Raw genomic sequence first — 21,870 nt, 5'->3', positions numbered from 1 at the left:
ACGGAGGGGCTCGCTAAAGAACTCTGCAGGCTTCTGGGGACATCTCATGTAAGGAGAAGAGCTGGACTAGCTCCTTGCACCCACTCTTTACAACAACCCTGCGTTTCTGTGAATCAGATGAGGAAACAGGCTCAGAGTGGTGAAGTGACTTGCTCAGGGTCACCCAGCTAGGACACACTGTTGCTGGGATTTGAAGTCAGACAACAAGCGTTGTCTCTTGGGCGTCTGGCCAACCCTGGCTGCAGTTCCCTGAGTCCTGCCCTCTCTGGATCCTTGCCAGCTGTCAGAGCCCTCAAGTGCCAGAGGAAGGGCAGGGATTCCTCTGTCCATTTTACAGCTGGGACTACCAAGGCATGCAGAATCTTTCTCTAGCCCCGGACTATATAGCAAGGCTGCCCTGTGTGGGGCAGAGGACGTAGGTTCAGATATGCTACACTTGAAAAAACATCTAAAATATCTCCAGTAGGGGGACCAGAGCAAAGAGCTGGAGTCTTAGGGCTGGGTCAGTCCTATTGGTGGGTCCAAAGCCCCTGACCTGGGGCTCAGCCTCCCAGGTCAAATCAGCAGGGCCTTCAGTCCTGAAGCTCCCCGTCCTGTTCCTAAAGGGCACCTGCCGGGACCCAGTCAGAATGATTCCCACACAGCCCCCGGCTCAGGTGGCGGGATCCACTTTCCTTTCCCTCTGGCTCCCCGGTGGGGCCCTGCAAAAGGCCCTTTGTGCAAGGGCCATCGTGAAATGACGATCTGAGGGACAGCGGCACAAAGGAGAGATGAGCCTGTCAGCCCGAGAAAGGGCGGATACTTCATAAGCCTGAGAAGGGGGCGGGAAGGGAAAACTAAGTTTCATTAAAACGGCCTGATGCCCTGAGCCACGGAGGCATCATTGAGAAAGGCCTGGCCTCAGAGGACAGCTCACCCTGGAAAAAAGAGGCCCTCAGCCGATGCCCGGAGAGGAGCTCATTATGTTCTTTCTCTGGCTGCGTTTCTGGGCTGGAAAATTGTGCCGCACAGGAGAGGAATAATGAAGGGGCTGAAATTTCAGACGCCTCCGGGGAGCCGTGAGACAGGGATTTAGAACAAAGCGATGTCTGTCAGCTCCTAGTTTCCACCTCCCACTCCATGGTGTCTTGTACCATTAGCCCTTGAGCCCCCTGAAGCCCCTGGCTTGGCAGCCGGATTGGGATGTTGATAAGGAACGTTCTGGAAGCTCTGGGAGGGGGTGAGAGGGGAGGGTGGGCCTCTTTTATCTGGACATACAAAAACATAGCTTTTGGCTCTGGCAGGAGTGAGACCTCGAGGTCTGCCCATCTCTGCTCAGACACTGAGGTGAGGGGACCCCAAGGGAGAGGCATCTGGGGTGCTGAAGAGAGATCCCTGGGCTTGGCAGTCAAGAGCCCTGGGTTCAAATTGTGGCTCTGCCACTAACTGGCTGCGACTCTAGCCAAGTCTCTGAGCCCCTATCAACTCTGTAAAATGGGGGTGATACAGCCAAGGTGTACAATGAGAGCTGGTTGTGAGTGTGCCACCCCGCACATTATAGGTGTTCACTGAACCTGCCTCTCTGCTTGCCTAACAAATGCACAGCACTGATGTGCCAGGCACTATGAGAAGTGTGATATGAATTCACTTATTCCTCACAATGTCCTGATGAGGTCGGGAGTATTATCATCACTCTCATCTTACAGATGAGAAACTGAGGCACGGGGTTAAGTCAGTTCACCAAAGTCACATAGCTAATGAGCAGCACAGCCAGGACAGCCAGTTCAAGCCCTGCTCTGAGCCACCGCACTACCCTGCCATTTCCTTTCCCCTTCCAGTAAAAGGCTACGTGTCCAAAGCTTCAGGGGCCAGGACATCACTGTTCTCCTCCTTCAGGAAGCAGGGGGCGCAGTGAAGGGCAGCAGCAGCGGCCGCTGGGGCCGGGCTCCCAGCTCCACTCAAGAACACAGGTAGCTGCCCGCAGCCTGATTTCTATGGGCCTAAGGAGAATCTGTCAGGATGCGTCAGCCTCTTCCTCTCCCAAAGGCTCAGTCAGAAAGGTGAAGTGACCGCGTCATGCCACACAGCCTAGTGCGTGAGTGAGGCCCTGGCCCCCATCCCCCAGACTCTGCTTGCTCACCTGGAGCCCGACGCTGTCTGCCTGCCCACCTTTGATGAGGTGGGAGATGAAGAGCCCACAACCGAACTCGAGGCCGCCGCGCACGCTGAGGCCCAGGCCTTCTGGGTGCAGCCGGTCCAGGCGCACCTCCTTCAGCTTCCTGCCACGGGAGAGGCTGGTGACGGCCCAGTTCTGCCCTGACTGCCAACGCTGCCCCGTCCACTAGTGAGTGCCCCTGTCCACCCCAGGGTGACCTCCCCCTCCCCCTGCTTCTAATCTGGAGGCTCCCTCCCCACCTGGAGCGCCGGGGGGTCAGTTGGTCATATTCCACCTGGTGCTTCAGTGGGATCAGAGGCCTGATGGCATCGAACAGGGGCAGGCGGCTGGGCTCATTGATGACCAGCTTCAGGTCTCCCACAAGCACAACCACATCCATGGTCCTGTGGAGACATGGGGACACCTGGATGCTCACCCATGGCTGTGACCTCTGAGACCCAAGGATTCTCAGAGGAAGCCTTGAACTTGAGGAAAACTCTCCTGAACAGCCCAGAGCCCCTAACTCTGGGCCAGGTGCCTCAGAAGACTTTGTTCTCTCATGTAAGCATCGCAAGGAAACCGTGAGGTAGCGATCGTTAGCCCACCTTGCAGATGAAACCAAGCCAGAATTCAAACTCAGCTCTGCCTAGTTCTGAAGCTCAGGATCTCTCCAGATGGGAAACCTCTGTATGAAACAGTGGTGACCCCTCTCACACCCTTGTCTCCCACTTCTGATCGGCAGCCTAACTCTGTAAATTCTCCCCTCGCAATGTCTCTCCCAGGCACCCACCCTACACTGTTCAGACCCTCCGCGTGTCTGGCCCACACTTCTCCAGCTGCCTGCCGACTTGCTCACTCTCATCTTTTCTAAATGTAAGTCATCCCCTTCTCAAAACCCTTTGATGGCTCCCTACTGCCAGAGGTCCCAAACTCTTCTCCTTGGCAGGCTCAGGGCCTCCACGACCTGTCTCTGTGGAACTGCTGGGGGCTCGTGGCTGTACGTGGTCTCGGTGGGGCCCGAGCTCTGCCCCCCGAGATCACTGATCACTTCCCACTCATACTCTCTGCTTTCACGTCTGCACACCTTCCCTAATGTGGACCCCTCAGCCTGGAAAGTCCTTCTCTGATATTTCCACCTATCAAAATCCTTATCCTTCAAAACCCAGCGCCAGCCTTCTCGGTCCTTCTCCCCACGGTTAGAAGTGACAACTCCTTTCTTCACATCCTGTTCTTACTTCTCCTTAGTAGTTATTTTATTGTAACGTATATTACAATAAGTGTTTGTAGTGTCCGTCCATCTTCCCCCACTAGGCCATAAGCTACTCGAGGAAGAAAGCAGATCTTATTCATTTCTAGATTCTGCATGGTGTCCAGCAAGTGGCAGGACTTATAAATGGATGTTGAATGAGTCAAAAAGCAGGTGGGTGACAGGAGGCAACCGATGCTGGCACTGAGGCCAGCTGCCACTTCCCGTCATACCCCAGCAATCACACTATTGAATCTGTCTGGATGCTTGACAGCCTCCCCACCAGACTGTGAGCAACCTGAGGGCAGCAGCCAGTCTGTCTTGTTCACATGTGCACCCATAGCCCCTGGCACAGAGACACGCACAGAGTGTTTGCGTAAATATTTGCTGAAACAAAGAGCGTGTCCATCTGATTCCCATTGAGCATCTTCGCTCCAAGATCCCCAGGATGGGAGGGGAGGTCCTCCTGAATCAGAACAACCCATCCCAGGGCTCCCTGAAGACAGAGGGCCCCAGGGTGGTGCCCAGGAGCCGGACGCAGCACACTTACTGGTGGTACATCCGCAGCACGTCGTAGAGGTAGTCCTTCTCCGCGTCATTCTCAATGAGAAAATCCACCTGGAAAACCCAAGGGCCGAATTACAGCTCCAGGCCCGCACCCCGACAGCAGGCCCCAGGGACGGGGAGGCCGCCACGGGGACCTCCTCCGCAGCTCCTCAGGGCCGGGGTTGTGAGGAGAGGAGGGAAGCCAGAGGCCAGGCTGCTCCTCTGACCCCAACACATCAGACCCATGCAGACCACCCCAGCATGGTCACAGGCGTGCCTGTGCACGTCCAGACATGGCAGGCTAAGCCTCATCCCCAGGGGGGTGACATGCGTGCACATAGGGACCCACACACATATGCGCACAGGTGAACCCCCACGTGACAGTGATGTACTCTGATGGCAGCAGCGCAGCCGCTCACCCCCATGGCTATGTCACCCATGTCCAGGGCAGCAATGCCCATGTTGGCTCCCCGGTCTGGAAGAAGTCCACTGTCTTACCTGATGGTGGCTGTAGTGCCGGAGAACTGCTTTCAGGAAGGATTTGGGCCACTCGTTCAGATAGCACATCCCACCTGGGGGAGCACCCTACCACCCAGTTCTTCTGCGTCACCAATGCCAAGGGCAACTCTGCCCTGGCCTGTCCTGGCCTAAGCTGGTTGACTTCTGGCCACTCCTTCCCCTCCCCAGGTCCCTGCAGGGCCCCCCCCCCCAAGAGGGGGAGAGTCAGGTTACATCATTTCAACTTTGCTGACGTCAATGGCTGGGACTTCAAGGTCAGGGACAGGAGCTGTTTCATTAGCACCTCAACCCCAGGGGAGGTGGTGGGCCAGGAGTCCCAGATTCCACTCGCTGGGACAGCTCAGTGTGACTCTCTACACATCGCATCCTTGGCTCTCTCTTCAGCTCAAGACTGAGTAAGAGGGCAAGGTGGAGGCTCCAGGGATCACTGGGTCCCTCTCCCCTCCAGCCTTCAGGCCCAACAGCACGGTCCAGGGCCTCAGCTCCCCATAGTGAGAAGCTGCTACTGGAAGCTGCAAGCCCCCACCTGACTGGTCCTCAGAGGAGGGCTGGAGCAGCCTGCTCTTCTCCTGTGGGTGTCTCAAGGGTTCTGGAAGGCTGGGGGAAGTCTGTCTTCCCAATTCAGAGAGGACATGCAGGGCCCTGGCCTTGGGATTTCTGGCCTGAGCAGGGGGTACAGGACGCAGATTTCTTGCCTCCACCAGGCAGTATCCCCTTTCCCTCTCAAATCAGGTTGAGCATCTCATTGAAGATGAGAACAACCCAGGAGGCTTGCCCTCCACTGACTCACGGTCGGGCTTCAGCTACTAGAGGAGTTCACCCCACCTGCTCCAAGAAGGGCCCTCCTGCTTTCTCCTACATCACTGCCCCTCTCCTCCAGGCAAGGGGCTCCCAGCCAGCCAGAAGATGAGGACAGAAGCACCTGCTTGAGGAGGTGGTCCTAAATCTTAGGGTGGCAGCCCGGGCTCTCGCAATACCACGTATGCGGGCACCTCTGAAAGTGCATCTCCATGAGGACCTCTCTGCCTGGGCCTGTAGGAGAAGGGGTGGACCTCACCGAGACAGGCCTGGGTTGCCCACATTTGGCTATGGTGGAGGAGTCTGAGCAGAGACAAATTCTGAACTCCCCTAGGATCAGGGACAAGAAATATCCTTATAAATTTAATCATGTCACTTGCTCAACAGTTTCTCATTGTATTTAAAACGAAACTCAAATCCAAATTCCTTCCTTTGACTCATCAAAGCGGAACTTCACCTCCTGCCACTCTTCCTGCCTACACGGGCTCCCTAACAGTGCCTCCCATGGGCCACACTGGCTCCAGCCTCAGGGCCTTGGCATATGCTGTGCCCTCTGCCTGGATTGCCTCCCCACTTCCCTGCATGGCTGGCCTCCTTCCCAGGGAGGTCGTCTCTGTTCACCCAGCCAAACACAACCCACTCCCATCCCCCTGAGGTGTTCCAGTTCCTTCCTTACAACAATCACAATTTGAAACTAAAAGCTTGCTTTTTCATGGATTGGTTTGTCTCTTTCACCAGACAGAAAACCCTATGAGGGGAAGGATGAGGTCTGTTTTGTTCTAAATACCTTGTGCCTAACACACAGCAAGTGGTCAATAAGTAAGTAGGCAGTGACCTTGTCCATCTCCGGGCTTCTGGTATGCCCGTCCACATCAGATGGGAGGAGGGAATCAGAGGCACAGAAGGGGAAGGGACATACATGTTTGCAGAGTCCCCATGAAGCCCCACGGGACGGCCCTAGGAGCTGCTCCTGGGCTTTCTTCCATTGGTTTATCTCACAAATGTTCTCCCACTATTTTGCAGATGAAGAAACTGAAGATCAGAGAGGTTAATCAACTCACCCAAGGTCCTACAGCAAATAAGAAACAGAGCTAAGATTTGAACCTCAGCCTATCTGATTCCAGAGTCCACGTTGCTCCTGATGTACCACTGAGTGTCTGACCCAAGTCTTCCAGAAAAAAACTCCAGGGCCTCTTTAGGTAGAAATTTCAAACCCTTTGCTCTCAAGAAGATCTTCCTTATCTCGAACCCCCATCTCTCTCCTCCACACTGTTAAGAAAACCCCTTTGGCTCCATCCATAATGAGTGAGGAAGCAGACATCTTTCAAATGACTCTCTGATGTTCTGCTCTCGGAGGGGAGCGTAAAATCCTATCTGCTTTTGTTGGAGTGTGGACGCCCTGACCAAAGGGCTTCCTGGTGACACTAAGAAATGGATCTGAGAGGGAGCCTCTCACTGGCTGAGGCCTTAGGACTGACGCCCTCTCCCACCGCTCCCTGCAGAAATGCCTCCCGCTGCATCATTAGGTGTAAGAAGTGATGGAGCGTCCTCGGTAGACAGCGTTTGGGCATTGGGTGGAAGTGGGAGTGGAAGATTCAGGCAATTTCCAACAGCAGAGTCTAGGATTCCATTTTTTGCCCTAGGATTCTTGCCCGGCACAGATCACCTGGAAATGATCCTTGTGGGAAAGAGCCCGTTCCTGGGACCCAGACTCCCGGGGGCTGTAGGCAGCCCTGCAATGCTGATGGCTGCATCCAGACGCCCCACCCAGAAATCTCGTCCTCCCATCTCTGTCTGAGGCAGCCGCAAAGTTCAGCTCCTTAGCCCGACCTCCACCCCCTCTCACCAGTCAGGTCCCTCAAATCCAGTTCTGCCCTGACCCGCTTCTCCAGGGTCATCTCCGTCATTTCCTAAGTGGGCTTCAGGCTACAGCTGAGCAGGCCCTTCCCCCAACACACTGGCACCTCCCCATCCTCACTCCGAATGTCCCGTCTCCCTCCATAATCCAACTTGCCCATTTAAAAAATTATCTAGGGGCTGGCCCCGTGGCCCAGTGGTTAAGTTCTCGCACTCCGCTACAGGCGGACCAGTGTTTCATCGGTTCGAATCCTGGGCGCAGACATGGCACTGCTCATCAAACCACGCTGAGGCAGTGTCCCACATGCCACAACTAGAAGGACCCACAACGAAGAATATACAGCTATGTACCGGGGGGATTTGGGGAGAAAAAGGAAAACATAAAATCTTAAAAATAAATAAATAAAAAATAAACAATATCTTCTGAAGAGAATATAATCTTAAAAAAATAAATTAATTAATTAAATAAATTAAAAATTATCTATGTACCACGACAGCTGGGAAAGCACCCGGTTTACGTGGAATGGCCTTTAGGAACGAATCTAAGTGATGAATCGAAATGGAGGTCATGTCACGATCCTGACCATCCCACCGCCCCCCCGCCCAGAAATGTCTCCAAAGAGACTCACTGACAACAGCACTGCTTTGTTCTCGGACCACACCCAAGTGGAAACACACTGACATCTCACCCTCTGGGCTTCAAAAGGTGCCGAGAAAGACAACTGAGGAAGAAGGGAGTTTCTCTGGAAGCCTGAACATGCAGTAAACATCACCACGGTAATTCGAATTTCACTCTTTAAATATTTAAAAAACTTACACGGTATCCCCTCCTCCTTGGACTCCAAGTTCAAGCAAACCCTCTGGGAAGGTCTGCCCGGCCCCAGCCCAAGGCTCAGCTCCGGGAGGCCCTGCTCCAGGGCGCGCTCCACCATTCTGCCAAGACCCTGAGCTCAGGCACCTGGAAGACGCCTGGCGTGCATAGGTCTTCGACAGCACCGTGCCAGGCACGCCGGAGTACGGCGCTCAGTGGTGTCTGCTGAAAGATGAATGAACCCCAGCTGCTCTAGTCTAGAGCCTTCCTTCCATCCCCTTGGCCCAGTCCAGGGTCATCACCTCCCATCGCTCCTCAGCACGCACCCGCTGCAGCCTCCTGCACCTGTCTCCTCTCAGATCACTTCCAGCTCATCACAAAAGAGTAGCTTCCAGACCCACTCAAGACACACTGCCCTTCCTCCCCCATCCTGATCCCTGCCTTCATTTAAGGGAAGCCCGAGCCCCCCATCTAGAGTCTTTCCTGACAATGCCCAGCCCAGAGACTCCTCACTTGCCTGCCCGGTTGAGGCCCTTCTTGTCCAGCTCCCTCATTTGGGCCCGACTGTGCTGACTGACCGTCCACCACGCCAGAGGACCTTTACAATATTATCTTCAACCTCCCACTGACCCTCTGAGGAGGAAGGGTGTTATTATCCCCGTTTGACAGACGAGGAAATAGAGGCTCAGAGAAGTGGCAGAGCTGACTCCAACATGCCTGCTGGTTCCAAAACCCCTGCTTTTTTTTTCAAACTAACACATGGCATCCAGCTACCAGATACAACTTTTTGTCTGCATTTGTCTAATACACATTTATCGAGCACCTCCTGTGTGCAAGACACCATGTCTTCTTTCTCCAACTACCTTTGGAAAGATTTTCCTTGTCTTGGATCCCTCTTGATATGGGCACAGACACCCTAAAGAAGGCCATCATCTACAAATAACTGTTGGAGGGAGGCTCTTTATCACATCAACCCCCCCATCCTCGCCCACCTCGAGTCTGGTCCCCTCCATCAGCATCAGCGCTCTCCAGCTCATGCTCCGCTGGCTCTGTGCTATGTGCTCTGTGCTCAGGTGGAGTGGGGTTCAGGCCCCTTTTTGGGGGCACTGGAGGCAAATTCTGGGTTTGGCCTTGGGCCCCCTCGAGCCTTCTCTCCCAGCTCCTCCATGTGGACTGGCCCTTCAGAACAGCCGCACAGGGGAAGCACACAACATTCAGCTCAAGCAAATTCAACTCCATGTGTGCACCCAGCCAAAGAGGGAGAAAGAGAGCAAGAATAATTAAATAATGCATGTAATTCCACTCTCCTCGGGCTGTTGTGGGGATTAAATGAGTGAATATATGTAAAGTACACACGACAGTGACCAGGGCTCCAAAATGCGTGCTGGATCTCGTCCTCTGTGCCTGCAGACTGGCTCCCCAGCCTCTGCACTTGCCCTGCATGCCAGGAAGCTCTGCCAGGGCTCCCTGCCCTTGCTTCCTACTGTGTTCACCCCAGCAGGGAGCGGGCATGAGGAGAAAGGGGACGGGGTTCTGATGCCTGCCCTGTGGCAGGTCTGGGCCTCTCTCTGCAGCTGTGGCTCTTCCTCTCCTGGGGAGCCCCTCTCCCCTTGCCCCTGCAGGAGCACCTGGCTTCCTGCTGCTGCTCCCAGGCTGTTACCACGCCTTGTCAGCTCCTGTGTCCCTGCCCCTCATAAAACGCTCTTCAGTTTCCTGGCTGGATGAGCCACCGGCTTCCTGCCAGGACCCTAGCCGGTGGGGCCGTGGTGGTGCCAGCAGCATTTCCTCTCTGTGAGCTCTCCCTCCCACTTTAAGATGGCTCAGTGTTGGCTGTCCTTGGTCAAGCTTTTCCTCAGCTCCCCCCAAAGCCTGTCCTGTCACTCTCTGCACACAGGACACCACTTTGTCCCACCCCTGCCACAGGACTCACTAAGCTTGTGTCCTTTCTCTCTTTACTCTCCTGTCTCCTCAGTAATCTGTGTGAGGCCCAGACACAGGCTGGGGGGAGTGTGGAGGGCGAGGTCAACAAGCCCCTTCCTCTTCTGGGTCTGTACCTCTCTGTGCCTCAGTTTCCATCTGTAAAATGAGGACAAAAGTACCTATTTCATACCATCCTTCTATGAGGGATTAATAATTGCTTTTTATTATTCATGAGTTAATAACTGTTAAATGCTTAGAACAGAGCCTGGCAAACAGTAAGTTCTAAGTGTATGTTAAATAAAACTAAGTAAGAGTAAATGAAAACAAACTCTGTAATCTCAACAGCTGGCAGAGAGGGGGCCCTCCAGAAGTGCTGGTGGGGGAATGGATGCAGCCACGCTTCCTCCGAGGTCTTCCCAGCGTGCATCCCAGACAGTACGGGTTTATTCAACTCCTGTTTTATTACCCTTCACCTTTTCAAGAGACTCGTGTCCTGCCAACTAGTTGGCAGCATTTGACAGAGCACTTGGCCGAGCCAATCACACCCTCCTTCTCCTGCTCACCTGCTGTGCCTTCTCCTCAAAGTCCGGGGTGCCACAGTCTCTGTCCCAGGTCTTCTCTCCCTCTGCACTGTCTCCTGAAGTGACCTCACCAGTCTCGGGGTTGGAACGACCATGTATGCCCCAAGGACTCACTGAGGCTGATCTCCAGCGCAGACCTCCCCGGTCCACAGACTCCTACAGCTACTGGCCTTCTCAGCCACCTCTCCACTTACAGGCCCCAAAGGCATCTCAAACTCAAACTCCACAACACCCAGAATGGGACCCTTCGTTTCCAGCATCTCCTGCTCTGTCCCCACCAATCTGCTCCTCCTCCCGAAATGAAGACTCCCCCCCCGATGCCCCTCTCTCCTCACCCACAGCCAACCCATTGGCAAAGCCCGCCAGGGCTCCCTTTACATGGATCCTGGGTCTGACCACTCCTCACCCTAGTCCAAGCCCCCACCTCTGGCTGAGGCTGCAGGAGCCTCCTAGTCGGGGGTCCCCCTTCCACTCTTGGCCCTAGTCAGAGCAATCCCTTTTAAATGTAAATCAGTCATGTCACTCCCCTGCTGGCTTCTCATTACACTTAGAACAAGACTCCAAGTCCTGACCATAGCCTGCCAGGCCCCCAACCCCCTCTAATCCACCTCCCACTACTCTTCATTCCATAATTCCTCTCAGAAATACTGTCCTAGTTGCTGTTCCTAAAGAAGGGAAGCATACACTTGCCTCAGGGCCTTTGCACTGGCTGTTCCCTCTTCTTGGAATGTTCTCCCACATAGATCCCCACAGCTCCTTCCCTCACTTCTCCCAGGTCTCTGCTCAAGTATCACCTCTTCAGAGAGGCCTTCCTGACTCCCTTGGTTACTCTCCATCTCCTCATCCTGTTTATTTTTTTTCACAGCATTTATCACTATTTGGTATTATATGACACTTTTATTGGTTTATTTGTCAACTGTCTGTCTTCCTCATTGCTCTCTTTCAAGGGCAGGGATTTTGTTTTGTTACTTAGTGGTTAGAGTACTATCTGGCATGTATTGGGAGCTCAGGCAGTATTTATTGCAGGTGTACATGCATGCATGCATGAATGAATGGTTAGCAAATCCCTAAAAGGCAGGGGCTCTTTCTGACCTTCTTATTTATCCCCCCACCCACATGCCTGTCCTGGGGCAAGAGACACTACAGTCCCCATAAATGCATGACTGCTGAACAGGCAATAAAGACTCTGAGCAAATGAGTAACCCAGTTCCTACAACACACAGGGGCAGTGACAGAGGAGCCGCCTTCCTCGGAAAAGTCGGTTCTCCAGGGAAGACGCCCCCTCCCCTCGCCTCAGGACCCTGGGCCCAAAGCTGTGACCGGAAGAGCACGCGAGTGCTGCTGACGTCCTTGAGGAAACCACACAAGCCCAGAGGAATAGACTCTACTCGGCAGCCTGGAGCCTGCTGGCTCGTCCAACAGGATGCTCTGCAGGCATCAGCTGGGACAGTGTGGCCACTGACCAACTGGTGACTGTAGGCCCAGAGCAGCCAGCACCTGAATTCCTATTTAATCCTAACTGTCCTGTAAGGAGGCACTACGAACCTCATCTCACAGCTGAGGAAACTAGAGCTCAGAGAGATTAAGTGGCTTGCCCAAGGTCTGACTGGCAGTGAGTGACGGGGTTGAGATTGGGCCCCAGTTCTGCCTAACTTCAGATAATAGACAAGAACAGTGGACATTTGTTGAGGACTCACTAAGTGCCCAGGTCTATTTAAGCTCCCTACACACATGTAAATCTCAACCGACACTCACAATAACCTAACTAGGTAAATATTATTATCTTCACTTAACAATTAGAGAACTGAGGTACAGAGATGTTAATAACTGGCTCAAGGTCACACAGCACTTTCCCTGACAATACACTACCTTTAATGCTACCTCTCATAACTAAGGATTTAGATTACAAGCCATTCCCAAGGGGTAAACTTGCTCTGAAATACTAAGGAAGAGACATTTAGAAAGCAATTAATAGCAAGCTGCAAATTTCACCCAGTATGTCTGTGTGCCCCCATCTCTATCCTCTGTGGCTTCATCCTCTCTCCTCAGTTCCCAGATGATCTCCAACCTGGGAGGAAAGGTGGCTGCTGTCTCTGAAGCAGCAGGGCACAAAGTCCAGCCCCAGCCTTGCCCAGCACGGCGCCTGCCCCGCCTGTACACACCAGGCATTAATAGGTAATGACTCTTGTGGTGGGGAAGAGCAGGGCAGTGGAAACACACAAGCCTGAGGCGCTCTGGAGCCTGTGGGGCCTGTGGAAGAGGAACAGGGGCTAACTCAGGGACCCAGTCAGACACTGGGGACCCCAGAGGAAATTCTCTCTAAAGAGGCAAAGTGTAGTTGTAGAAGACCAGGAAGAGAAGATAAAAGAGGAGCCCACTTTACTTTCAGCTGAGGGGCAGGGAGCTGAAACTGAAGCCTGAGTCTGGGGTGGGGGACGGGAGGCTGTGCTCCTTCATGGCAGGTGCCTGAAACCTACACTTACCAAACGTCCTGGCGGCTGAAATTTCTCCCCTCACAGCCTTCGCAACAGGATGCGCTGGTGAACACTGTCCCAGGCTCTCCTGGCTATGCACCAGCCCCCCAAACTCCCGCTGAACTTCCAGCTCGCTCTCACCCCTGGGATGCCCAAGGCCTCGTTTTTAGGAGGCTTCTGCCACTGTGAGCTGTTCCCTTTGTGCCCCCACCAAACTTTGATCCCAACACTCAGCACCCAGCCACGGGTAATTATTAGTGGAGGGTCTGCTTCCCACCCACACAACCAGCAGTCTGAGGGCAGAGATGGGGCCTGGCACAGAACGGGTGCTCAAAACCTGTTTATGAAGTGAATGATTGACCCCTGGCCCCTGGCCCCTAGCCCCTGTGGCCCCCACATTGGCTGGGTCCTCGGCTCCCCTGGGCCTCTCTGTGGGGAGGGAGGGGGTAAGCACTCTAACCTTGCCTACCTGAGCTCTGCCTCTCAGGCCTGGGAAGGGGTTTGGCTTGGTCTAAAGGCACTGCCCCTCTGGGCTCTGGGAGGGCCTCAGGGCACACAGTCACCTGCCCCTCAGGCAGAGCGTCTGGGTAGTTCCAGACACCCCCGGCTTCACCCTTGGGCTCTGAAGCATCCTAAAGCCTGGTGGGGAGTCTGCTGGGTCTCCTGCAATGGTCTTTCTGGGCTCAGGGCCTCAGCAGCACTTGCTTGCTCTGGAAACAGTTCAGGAAATGCCCTGGGTGAAATCCAGCAGCTTCCAGTGGTGGTCTCTGAGGATCCTGGACCCCCAGTGAGGCCCCTCAATGGGCCACAGTAGGGGAGATGTTTTTCTGCCTGAAGGATCTGGCTGAGTCTCTGTAGCTCCTCCCTTCCTCCCACTGCCCCTGGCCACCACCACTTCCTCAGCTGCTTCTTGGGCCCTAAGAAATGCCCTTCAGCAGGGCAGGGGCTCCCTGAAGTGCTTCTAATTGGTGTTTTGAGGTCAAAGGACAGAGAGAGACACCCAGTTCCCCTTCCTAGGAATCCTCACCTCTCAGACACTGCCCAGGACCCTCTTCACATGCTCCAATTGAGCTGGGGGCACTAGGAGCTGTGGTATTTGCCCACTATGGGGCATCTCAGAGAAATGTCCTGTCTTAGGCCAAGGCTAGAAGGAATTCCAATCCCAGAGAAGTGCCAGCCCCTAGAGGGCAGAAGGAGAACGGACACTTGCAGGAGATCAGTTTAGCAGTTCCCATCCCTGGAGTCTCAGTGCTCCTCCCTTATTTAACTGGGGATCCCTGCTGGCAACCAAACGACCGTGGGGGCTGGTTGGGGAGCGGGGGGGAGGCAGGGGTGGTGTCCCAGACCACCCAGAGCCCTTAGGCCCGGATGGAAAAGGGAAGCATCCGGGGCGCTTGGGGCGCCCCTAGCAGCTCTGACCTTGTGCCGGAATTCTCGGGCCACCTTTCGGTCCATGGCTGGGCCAGATCGCGCCGCGTCGCTGCACAACTCCCTCCTTCGGGTGCCTGGCTGCCGGACCCGGCAGGAGCGGCGACCGCGACCAGCAGGACTTGGGAGCGGCGGGGCGGGGCCTGGGAGAAATGGGGCGGGGCCTGGGGCGGGCGGAGGCGGGGCCTTGGAGGCGGAGGAGGCGGGAGCGGTGCCTTGAGCGGCAGGGGCGGGGCCTGGGGGTGATGGGGGGACTGGGGCGGGCGGAGGCAGGACCTGGGGCGGGGCCTTGGAGGGGGCGGGGACGGGGGCGGTGTAGCTGGGAGGCAGGAGACACCTGTCCTGAACCTCCTTGCCTCCCACGGACGCCCCGGGAGCAAACCGGTTGGAGTGTGTGTACGTGGTGGCGGCGGCGGCGGTGGCGGTGGTTGGACTCGAGGCTTGCTCGCCTCTTGGAATGGCCCCCAAACACACGCGGCGGAGGGAGAGGATCTCGGGGAGGCTTGGGGAGGACGTTTGGGACTTTTTTGCGGGGGCTGGAATACAGAGGTCCTGAGACTCTCACATCGGTGGGTAGGGGGTGGGCTAATCTAGTCAGTTTTCTCTGGATACACAAATAGAGGCCCATTCGCCCGCCTGAGGCTGTCACCCCTTGTCACGCATTTCACCTTCAGCGTACATTCCAAAATGGCCTCTTCCGTGGGCCTTTCTCACTTTAATCTGTGAATTCCTCGGGGCTGGGTCTTACTGTGGCCCGCAGAGGCCTGAGCCAGCTTGGAGTGCCCTTCCTCAACCAACCTCCCCCAGTCCACGTGCCCTCTACACACACACACACACACTCTCTCTCACTCACTGAAGCATGGAAAGGCCTGGCAATGACGTCCTGATTTACCGCTGACCTTTACCCAGGGCCCAGATCCATCTAGTTCATTTGATTCAATTCAACGAAGGTTTGCTCAACTCCTAGGTCTAGTGCTGGGGTGCAGACAATGAACCAAGCCTGGGACAGACTGAGAGGAAATCGGGGGCCCAGAAGAGGGGCGATAAACCAGGTGTGAATGGGGAGACTGGGGACCTCTAGATATGGAACTTTTGCCTGGATTTGCCGCAGGGTGGGGGCCTGACCTGATGGCACCATGTCGGGGGCATGGGACAGGAGATGAACAGCAGCCCAAATCAGGGTAACTTCAGGGGCGCCTAAAGACCCCCTCCTTTGCATCCCACCCCGAAAAGTGGAAGTCATGCAGCAGACTATTTTTATTTGGGCTAAATTATTGTCTAGTTTAACATGTAAATCCCTCCTTGAGAAAAACCTTAAAATATTATCCATGTTCTCACCTTAGTACTAACTAGTTAAGTCAGAGATAAAGGGAAAGACTTGTGGGATTGTCAAGGGTCCAGGAAAGACACATAAAATATACTCCCCTCCAACTTCTTTTTGTTCATTCCCTACATTTCATAACTATGTCGTATGGCTGTTTATTTAATTTTTAGAGTCCAGACACAGTCGCAACTGGCCTTACGAGGGGGAATGCCATCCACTGGCACGCGAGTCCTTACTTTATATGACCTCCCCCCCCCCCCAGACTCTATTCTTCTTAAAATGCTCCCCTCTTTGTTTTGAGGACAGCACAGGGTCCTGGTTCTCCTCTCCTGCAAGTGCTCCTTTTCCAGCTTCCTCTGAGACGGCCCTGCCTCCACCCGTTCCTTAACCAGTGTTCTTTAAGTCTCCACCCTTGGCTCTCCCTTCACCTTTCCGTCCATGCCCATGGCTTCAAATGCCCTGTGTGGGAATAGCTATGTGTGCGTTATTTACCACTATATTTCCAGAATAGTGTGTGGCGAGGAATAGGTGCTCAACAAATTTGTTGAATGGATGAATAAATGAATGAATGCATGCATCCCAAATCTATACCCCTGCCCAGGGATCTACTGGGGCCATCATCACCACCACGACCACTGTCATCATCATCAGCAGCAAGTCCCGGCATCTAGTTGGTGTTCCACCGCTCAGTTGGCCAAGAGAATGATACAAAGACTACCAAGGCTCTCAGGCCCCCATTTCCACTATTTTAATGTTCCTCCTGGAGAGAGAGCATACCTGATCACAAAATTAGAGCTATTTTTGCAGAAGACTGGCTTTGATGGGAGCAATAATATGGGAGTGTGAGGCACTGCTGTCATTCAGTCGGCCTTTGTAGAGCTGGGGCCTGAGCTAGTGCTGGACATGCAGAAGACTAAGGCAGGATCCATCCCTGGAGGGGCTCACAGCTGGGAGCAGGGTGGGGATTTGGGGACCCAGGAGGCTGTAGTGGGGAGTGTGGGAGCACAGGCTAGGACTCTGTAGGCCTGAGCCCTGGTTCTGCTACTGGCCACTGACCACTCAGTGGCATGTCCCAGGACCTCTGTAAAAGGAGAACAGAAGACCAGTCTCACACCAGCATTTGGGCTCTGGTGTAAGGGGCTTCCAGGACCCAGGTTCCTGAGCTGTGGATCTCTGAGGAGTAAGGGATGTTGGAGGCTGCACACGCTGCCTCCCTGCTCCCCCAGGGGACTTAGGGTTGAGTGATCTGAATCCAGCCTCCCTGGGGAGAGGCAGCCCCAGGCCAAGGAGGGCGAAGGCTGGGCCACCGTCAGGCGCCTAAATTATGGTAATGAGCTGGGCAGTCCTGTTTCTCAAGGTCGGGGAGGAGCCAAGCGCCCGGGAGGAGGGGCCGAGGGAACCCTGGGGCTAGAGAGCTGGAGGAACAGCGGCCAACGGGTGGAGGTGTGACCCTGCCTTCGCCGGGAGAGGCACTCCGATCCCTGCCCGCGCTCAGGCTTCCCAGTCCCCCCGCCCCGATGGGGGCTCCAGCCCCGCGCGCCCCCGCGCCCGCGCTCTGCCTGCTGCTCGCTTGCGTCTGGCAGGTCCGGGCCGAGCCCGCAGGGCAGTCTCTGCGGGTCCAGTCTCTCGGTGAGAGAGGGGTGGGCTAGGGGAGGCCAGGGCCTGAGGGAACGTTTAGGCGAAAGGGCCTGGGCAGGTTCGAGAGACGAAGGAAGGAGAGAAGGTTTGAGGGAGGACAGGGGGACAGCCAGGGAGAGGGTCGGGGAGAGAGGGAGCAGAGAAGGGAAGAGAGGCCAGCGACAGCCAGGGCAATGGGTGGAAGAGACCCAAGGTGGGGAACTACACAACAGTGGGGCACAGAGAGTGGGAGGAAAGAGGGAGACCCTTGCTGGAGAAGAGTCGCCAGGGAGGGGGAGAAAGGATTTGAGAAGGCTGTGGTGAGAGAGAATGGGGGGATGCCTGGGGATGTGGGAGAGGCTTCCCAGCAGGTTGGGGACCCGTGTGGGAGGCCCAACAAAGGGAGCCATAGCTTGAGTGAAGAGTAACCCCCTCCCCAGGCGCAGCACCCACACCCCGGGGCAATGCAGAGCTGCAGCCTGAGCCAGACCAGGATCCCAGGTGAGTAGGTGGGAGCTTGTGGCTTCCCCACCCGCTGCTCCCATCTTTATTCCTGGTGTGGGTGACCCCAGGGGTTAGCACAGAGGGTGGATGGGTCTGGGAGAGGTGGGGAGGCATGGCCCATTCCTAGGCCCTCGCCCATGCCAGTCTTGTTTCTCATCCAGCCACAGCCATCAGGAGGCGATCCTTGCCGTAGGGGATGCTACAGCAGTGATGGGAGGCCAGGTAAGGGGGGCTCAGGGAAGGGGGCTTCACTGGGTGGATGGAAGCTTATTTCTGTCTGGGTCTGGGGCTGGCTGGGAGCTCTAGAGGTTGCAGGATGGCTGTCTCTGCAGCTATTCACAAGGTTCCTAGTAGGTGTCTGAAGTATGCAAATTCATAAGACACCTCCATTCCCACTTTCCTAATTTCCTGGGGCCCTGCAGGCAGCTCAGTTTTTTTTTTTTTTAGAGGAGGAGGGCATGAAGGCACCATCAGGAGACAGCTGAGCTCTCCCCTCCCCTGGGTGAAAGTAGGAAGGTGAAGGTTTGGGAGACTGGAGTTCTCTTTTCCCTGCCTGGCATGGAAAACCCTAAACCCTGTCAGAGGCCCCTCTCCATTCCCCAGCAGTGCCCCAGCAATGCTGCCCTGAGAGGAGAGACAAAACCTCGGCCACCTGGTGGGGTTTGCAAGGAAAGGCTGGTCGAGAAGCAGAGCCCCGAACTCTGTACTCTGAGTCTTGACCATTCCCCACTGCCCACCCCGCGAGCTCCTCCATGCTCTCAGGAGAGGTGGCAGCTTGTTCTCCCCCTTTGCCAGACGTCTTTGGTCTGTGAACCGGGAGACTCAGGTTCTCTTTCTAACCCTGGCTTGCATTTGTCTGCTTTCTATAACCACAGACATCTTACAAATCCAGCCCACCTGCAGCTGGTCCCCTAGACTGTCTTGAGCCTCAGCTCATGCGCCCTGGCCCTGGGGATTAGCTCTGGGTACCTCCTTGTGCCAGCAGGTTGGGGAGCATCATTCATAATAGAAAACAATGTGTTCCAGATACCTGTCCTTTGGAAATAGATATGAAGGTCCCAAGGTGGGAGGGGGCAATCGTTCTCTAACCTGTGAGTTATCTGGGTTTTTTATTTCTCGTTTGCCCACTTTTCCAGGCCCTAAGTTTTAGAATCACAATCAGGTATGGTTTGAGTTGAAAGATAATGTTATCCTTCTGTTTATGGATGGGGAAATCGAGGTAGGTGCCAGGGCCCTCAGGGAGCAGGTGGAGCTGGCTTGTCTCCCCACACCATGAATGCCCCACAGGACTCCAGGGATCTCTGCATTTTAGTGGAGGAAATGATCCTTACCCAAGCAGCTCATTCCCCTGGCGGGTTTCTTTCCTTGCTAGATTCCAGGGTAGGCCCCCGCCTTTTCCTTGGGGAGCATCTGGACCAGGCAACCCCAGCAGGTTTCTCACATTACTCCTTAGAACAAATAAAGGGTTGGAGTGGCCCTACTTTAAGGCAACTGGAGTTGAGGGGATTGAGGCCATTAGCTAGAAAGTGAACCCGGGGACTCTTCAAAGGCTTCTGCCTGGAATGCCCTCATGGATAAGGGAGGAGGTCCCAGACCAGCAGCCCACCGACCTTCATTTCAATGCTGCCTCACTCCCACAGAGCTCAGTCATTCCCCAGAGAATGGATGGTGTAGACCCAGGGTCCACGAACTTGGATGGGGAAAAATGCGTTGTTATTTACAGGAATCTTAATCTAGCTGAAATTTAGCATTCCCTTCATTTATTGCTATAGGCTACAAACCATAAGAGTATTAGCAGTGTTGGCAACTGTCCCCAACAGAAATCACAGATATTGTCATATCACCTTACAGGTGGCGTTGATGTCCCTCGCTCTCCTTTATGTTCACTGCTTCAGAATTCTGGCAGTGATAGGACCTGATGCTTAGATCTTGTTATTTAATGTGTTAATAAAGAAGTACTAATATTATTGTCACACGTTTTTACAAAATATTTTTATAACCTTAGTGCAATATAGTCAATGTCCTTTGTCATCTTACACTTTATTTTATATATTTATAAACATTATTCTGAGACTGGGCCTGTAGGCTTCACTGGATTGTCAGAGGGGTTCATCGCATAAAGGTGAAGCTAAGCGTTTGGACAGGATTTAAACTTTTCTCCAGAAAGTGGCCTCGATTCTGCAGATCAGGCCGTCTTGCCCTCTAACCACAGCCTCAGAGGCCACATTGGAGGTGGAGGTGCAGAGTGAAGAGATACAAAGACCAAGTTTAACTGGGCTCTCTGGGGCCCGTGGGACGTTGGTGTTGGCCATTTTCCCCGCTGCTCTTTCCCATTTCCTGTGGTCTTTGAGGCCCCATGAGATCGCTTATGACCAGGGTGGAAGCCTGACTCCTGGGGTCTGCACCGTCAGGAGAGTCCAGGAGGGCCCAGGAACCACGGCCAAAGTGGGATGAGAATCCTGGCCGAGGAGGGGCCAGTGACCTCTCAGGGGGTCAGCAGGACAGTGAGAGGGAGGGGACGAGTGCCCGGAGATGAGGTGGAGAGACTTGGCCAGCAAGGAGGGGCAACGATTGGGGTTGGGCTCGGGGACCAAAGGTTCTGGATACTTTCTATGTTCCCAGTTCTTCACTGGAGGCTGGGGATTCAGTCTGGGGCTGTGGAGATGACAAGGGGGAGGAAGACACATGAGGCAAACACGCTCAGTGTGGTTTGTGCCTTCTTGGCCCTGGGAACGAGAACACGAGCTCTGTGAGGGCAGGGACTTCATCCTGTTCTGTGCGTCTGGCCGGGGCCGGGCACAGAGTTCTGGTTAGTTGTACAAATGAGGAGTCTGAGGCTCCGAGAGGGAGAGACTGCTGTGCCCAGGGCCCCAGTCCAGGTGACATTAGGCAGGAGTTCCGAGAGGCCAGGTGTCCTAGTCAGTTAGCCATGCAGTGGTGACTGAATGCATGTTATGTCCAGTACAGCCCTAATTTCAGATGGCTTATATCTCGAGAGACCAAGCATTGGGATTTCTGGTCTGGAAAATAGGGTTTCTGAGCTATGCTTTGCCTGTGTCCTCCTCAGATTTGTGGTGTCAGGGAGCGTCCTGACGTGGAGCTGAGTTCTGAGGCCCGTGGGTAGTGATCTGTGAGGCACTGTTGTTGCTGTTGGAAGAGCCCCAAAGGAAGGTTGGGTGGCAGGTGGGGTGAGATGCTCCCTTGCCCTGGGGTGAGGGGCTGCCTTTGTTTCTTAGCTCTGCCCCATGCGGTTTCTGTGGCGAGGAGGAACTGTGTTTGTTCTCCAGACAAGGGGGTTTTGTGTGGGGCTGTGGAGGACACAAAGGTTTACTAGGGAGGGGAGGAGGTGGGGAGACTGGGGGATATTGGAGCATGGAGGGGAGGGGGTGTGGTCAGGCCACCAAGATGCCACTTTGGAGGGTAAAAACCAGCCTCACTCCTTTGGGCCTCGGGCAGGCCTGAAAATCCATACCTCTTCATACCTCTCGGAGATGGGCCTGGGGAGGTGGAGGGGCACCGAGGGCGAGGGGGCCTCCCTCCATCCAGGTGATGGACAGGAAGGGCTGTAACCTCCAGGAAGGTTGCCCTCCCTGAGGTCAGCCCTTGATCGCCTTCTCTTCCTACTGTCTTTAAAAGGAGGCTGAAGCCCTGGACTCGTTGGCCATGTCTTCCTGGGAAAGGCGGCTGCATCGGGCCAAATGTGCACCATCTTGTAAGTGGCTGCCTCCCTGTGGCCTGTGGGCTGTGCGAGGGAGGGCCTTGGCCCACCGAGAGGCCTGTGACGGCAGGTCAGGGCTTCCCTCGGGGCCTCTGTGACCTCCTTTCTTTGCACGAGGCCTCTTTCCACTGTCCCAAGCCTTGGCCTCCAACTCCACTCTGCTTTCCCCTTGCTGACTGAGGAGAGCTTCCTCTCCAGTGTCCTGTTCTGATGACCGTGGGCCTGTGGCTTTCCTCACTCACAGTCTCTGATCCCAGTGATGCTGTGCTTCCGTGCTTAGTGGTTGTCGTCTCCTCCACATCACCCTGCTTCTGTGGCCTCTTTCTATGTTCTGTGCCATTGCCCTTCACCCTGTCCTGTGTCTGTGGCCTCTCCCCTCACCCTGTCCTGTGT

The 21,870-nt window shown here is 54.9% G+C and overlaps 2 protein-coding genes across 5 annotated transcripts in view; one reads left to right on the top strand and one right to left on the bottom strand.

Annotated features, from left to right (window-relative positions):
* Window positions 1-14,434, bottom strand: part of USH1C (USH1 protein network component harmonin) — a 47,599-nt gene extending 33,165 nt beyond the window's left edge. For all 4 annotated transcript variants that reach the window (XM_046638148.1, XM_046638149.1, XM_046638150.1 and 1 more), the window contains exons 1-4: window positions 14,306-14,434; window positions 3,931-3,998; window positions 2,395-2,538; window positions 2,120-2,258 (exon numbers count right to left, since the gene is read on the bottom strand). In XM_046638148.1, coding sequence (XP_046494104.1) covers window positions 2,120-2,258; window positions 2,395-2,538; window positions 3,931-3,998; window positions 14,306-14,341 — 387 coding nt within the window. In that variant the 5' untranslated portion in view covers window positions 14,342-14,434. The remainder of the gene's footprint in view (window positions 1-2,119; window positions 2,259-2,394; window positions 2,539-3,930; window positions 3,999-14,305) is intronic.
* A 2,721-nt stretch (window positions 14,435-17,155) lies between these two features.
* OTOG (otogelin) overlaps window positions 17,156-21,870 on the top strand; it is a 94,204-nt gene continuing 89,489 nt past the window's right edge. Inside the window, exons 1-3 of the mRNA XM_046685504.1 lie at window positions 17,156-17,278; window positions 17,904-17,981; window positions 21,396-21,471. Coding sequence (XP_046541460.1) covers window positions 17,156-17,278; window positions 17,904-17,981; window positions 21,396-21,471 — 277 coding nt within the window. The remainder of the gene's footprint in view (window positions 17,279-17,903; window positions 17,982-21,395; window positions 21,472-21,870) is intronic.

The sequence above is a fragment of the Equus quagga genome, chromosome 14, assembly GCF_021613505.1.
Source record: "Equus quagga isolate Etosha38 chromosome 14, UCLA_HA_Equagga_1.0, whole genome shotgun sequence".
In the NCBI taxonomy this organism is placed as follows: Eukaryota; Metazoa; Chordata; class Mammalia; order Perissodactyla; family Equidae; genus Equus; species Equus quagga.
Note: the sequence above shows the minus strand (reverse complement) of the source record. Positions and strands in the feature narration are given on the sequence as shown.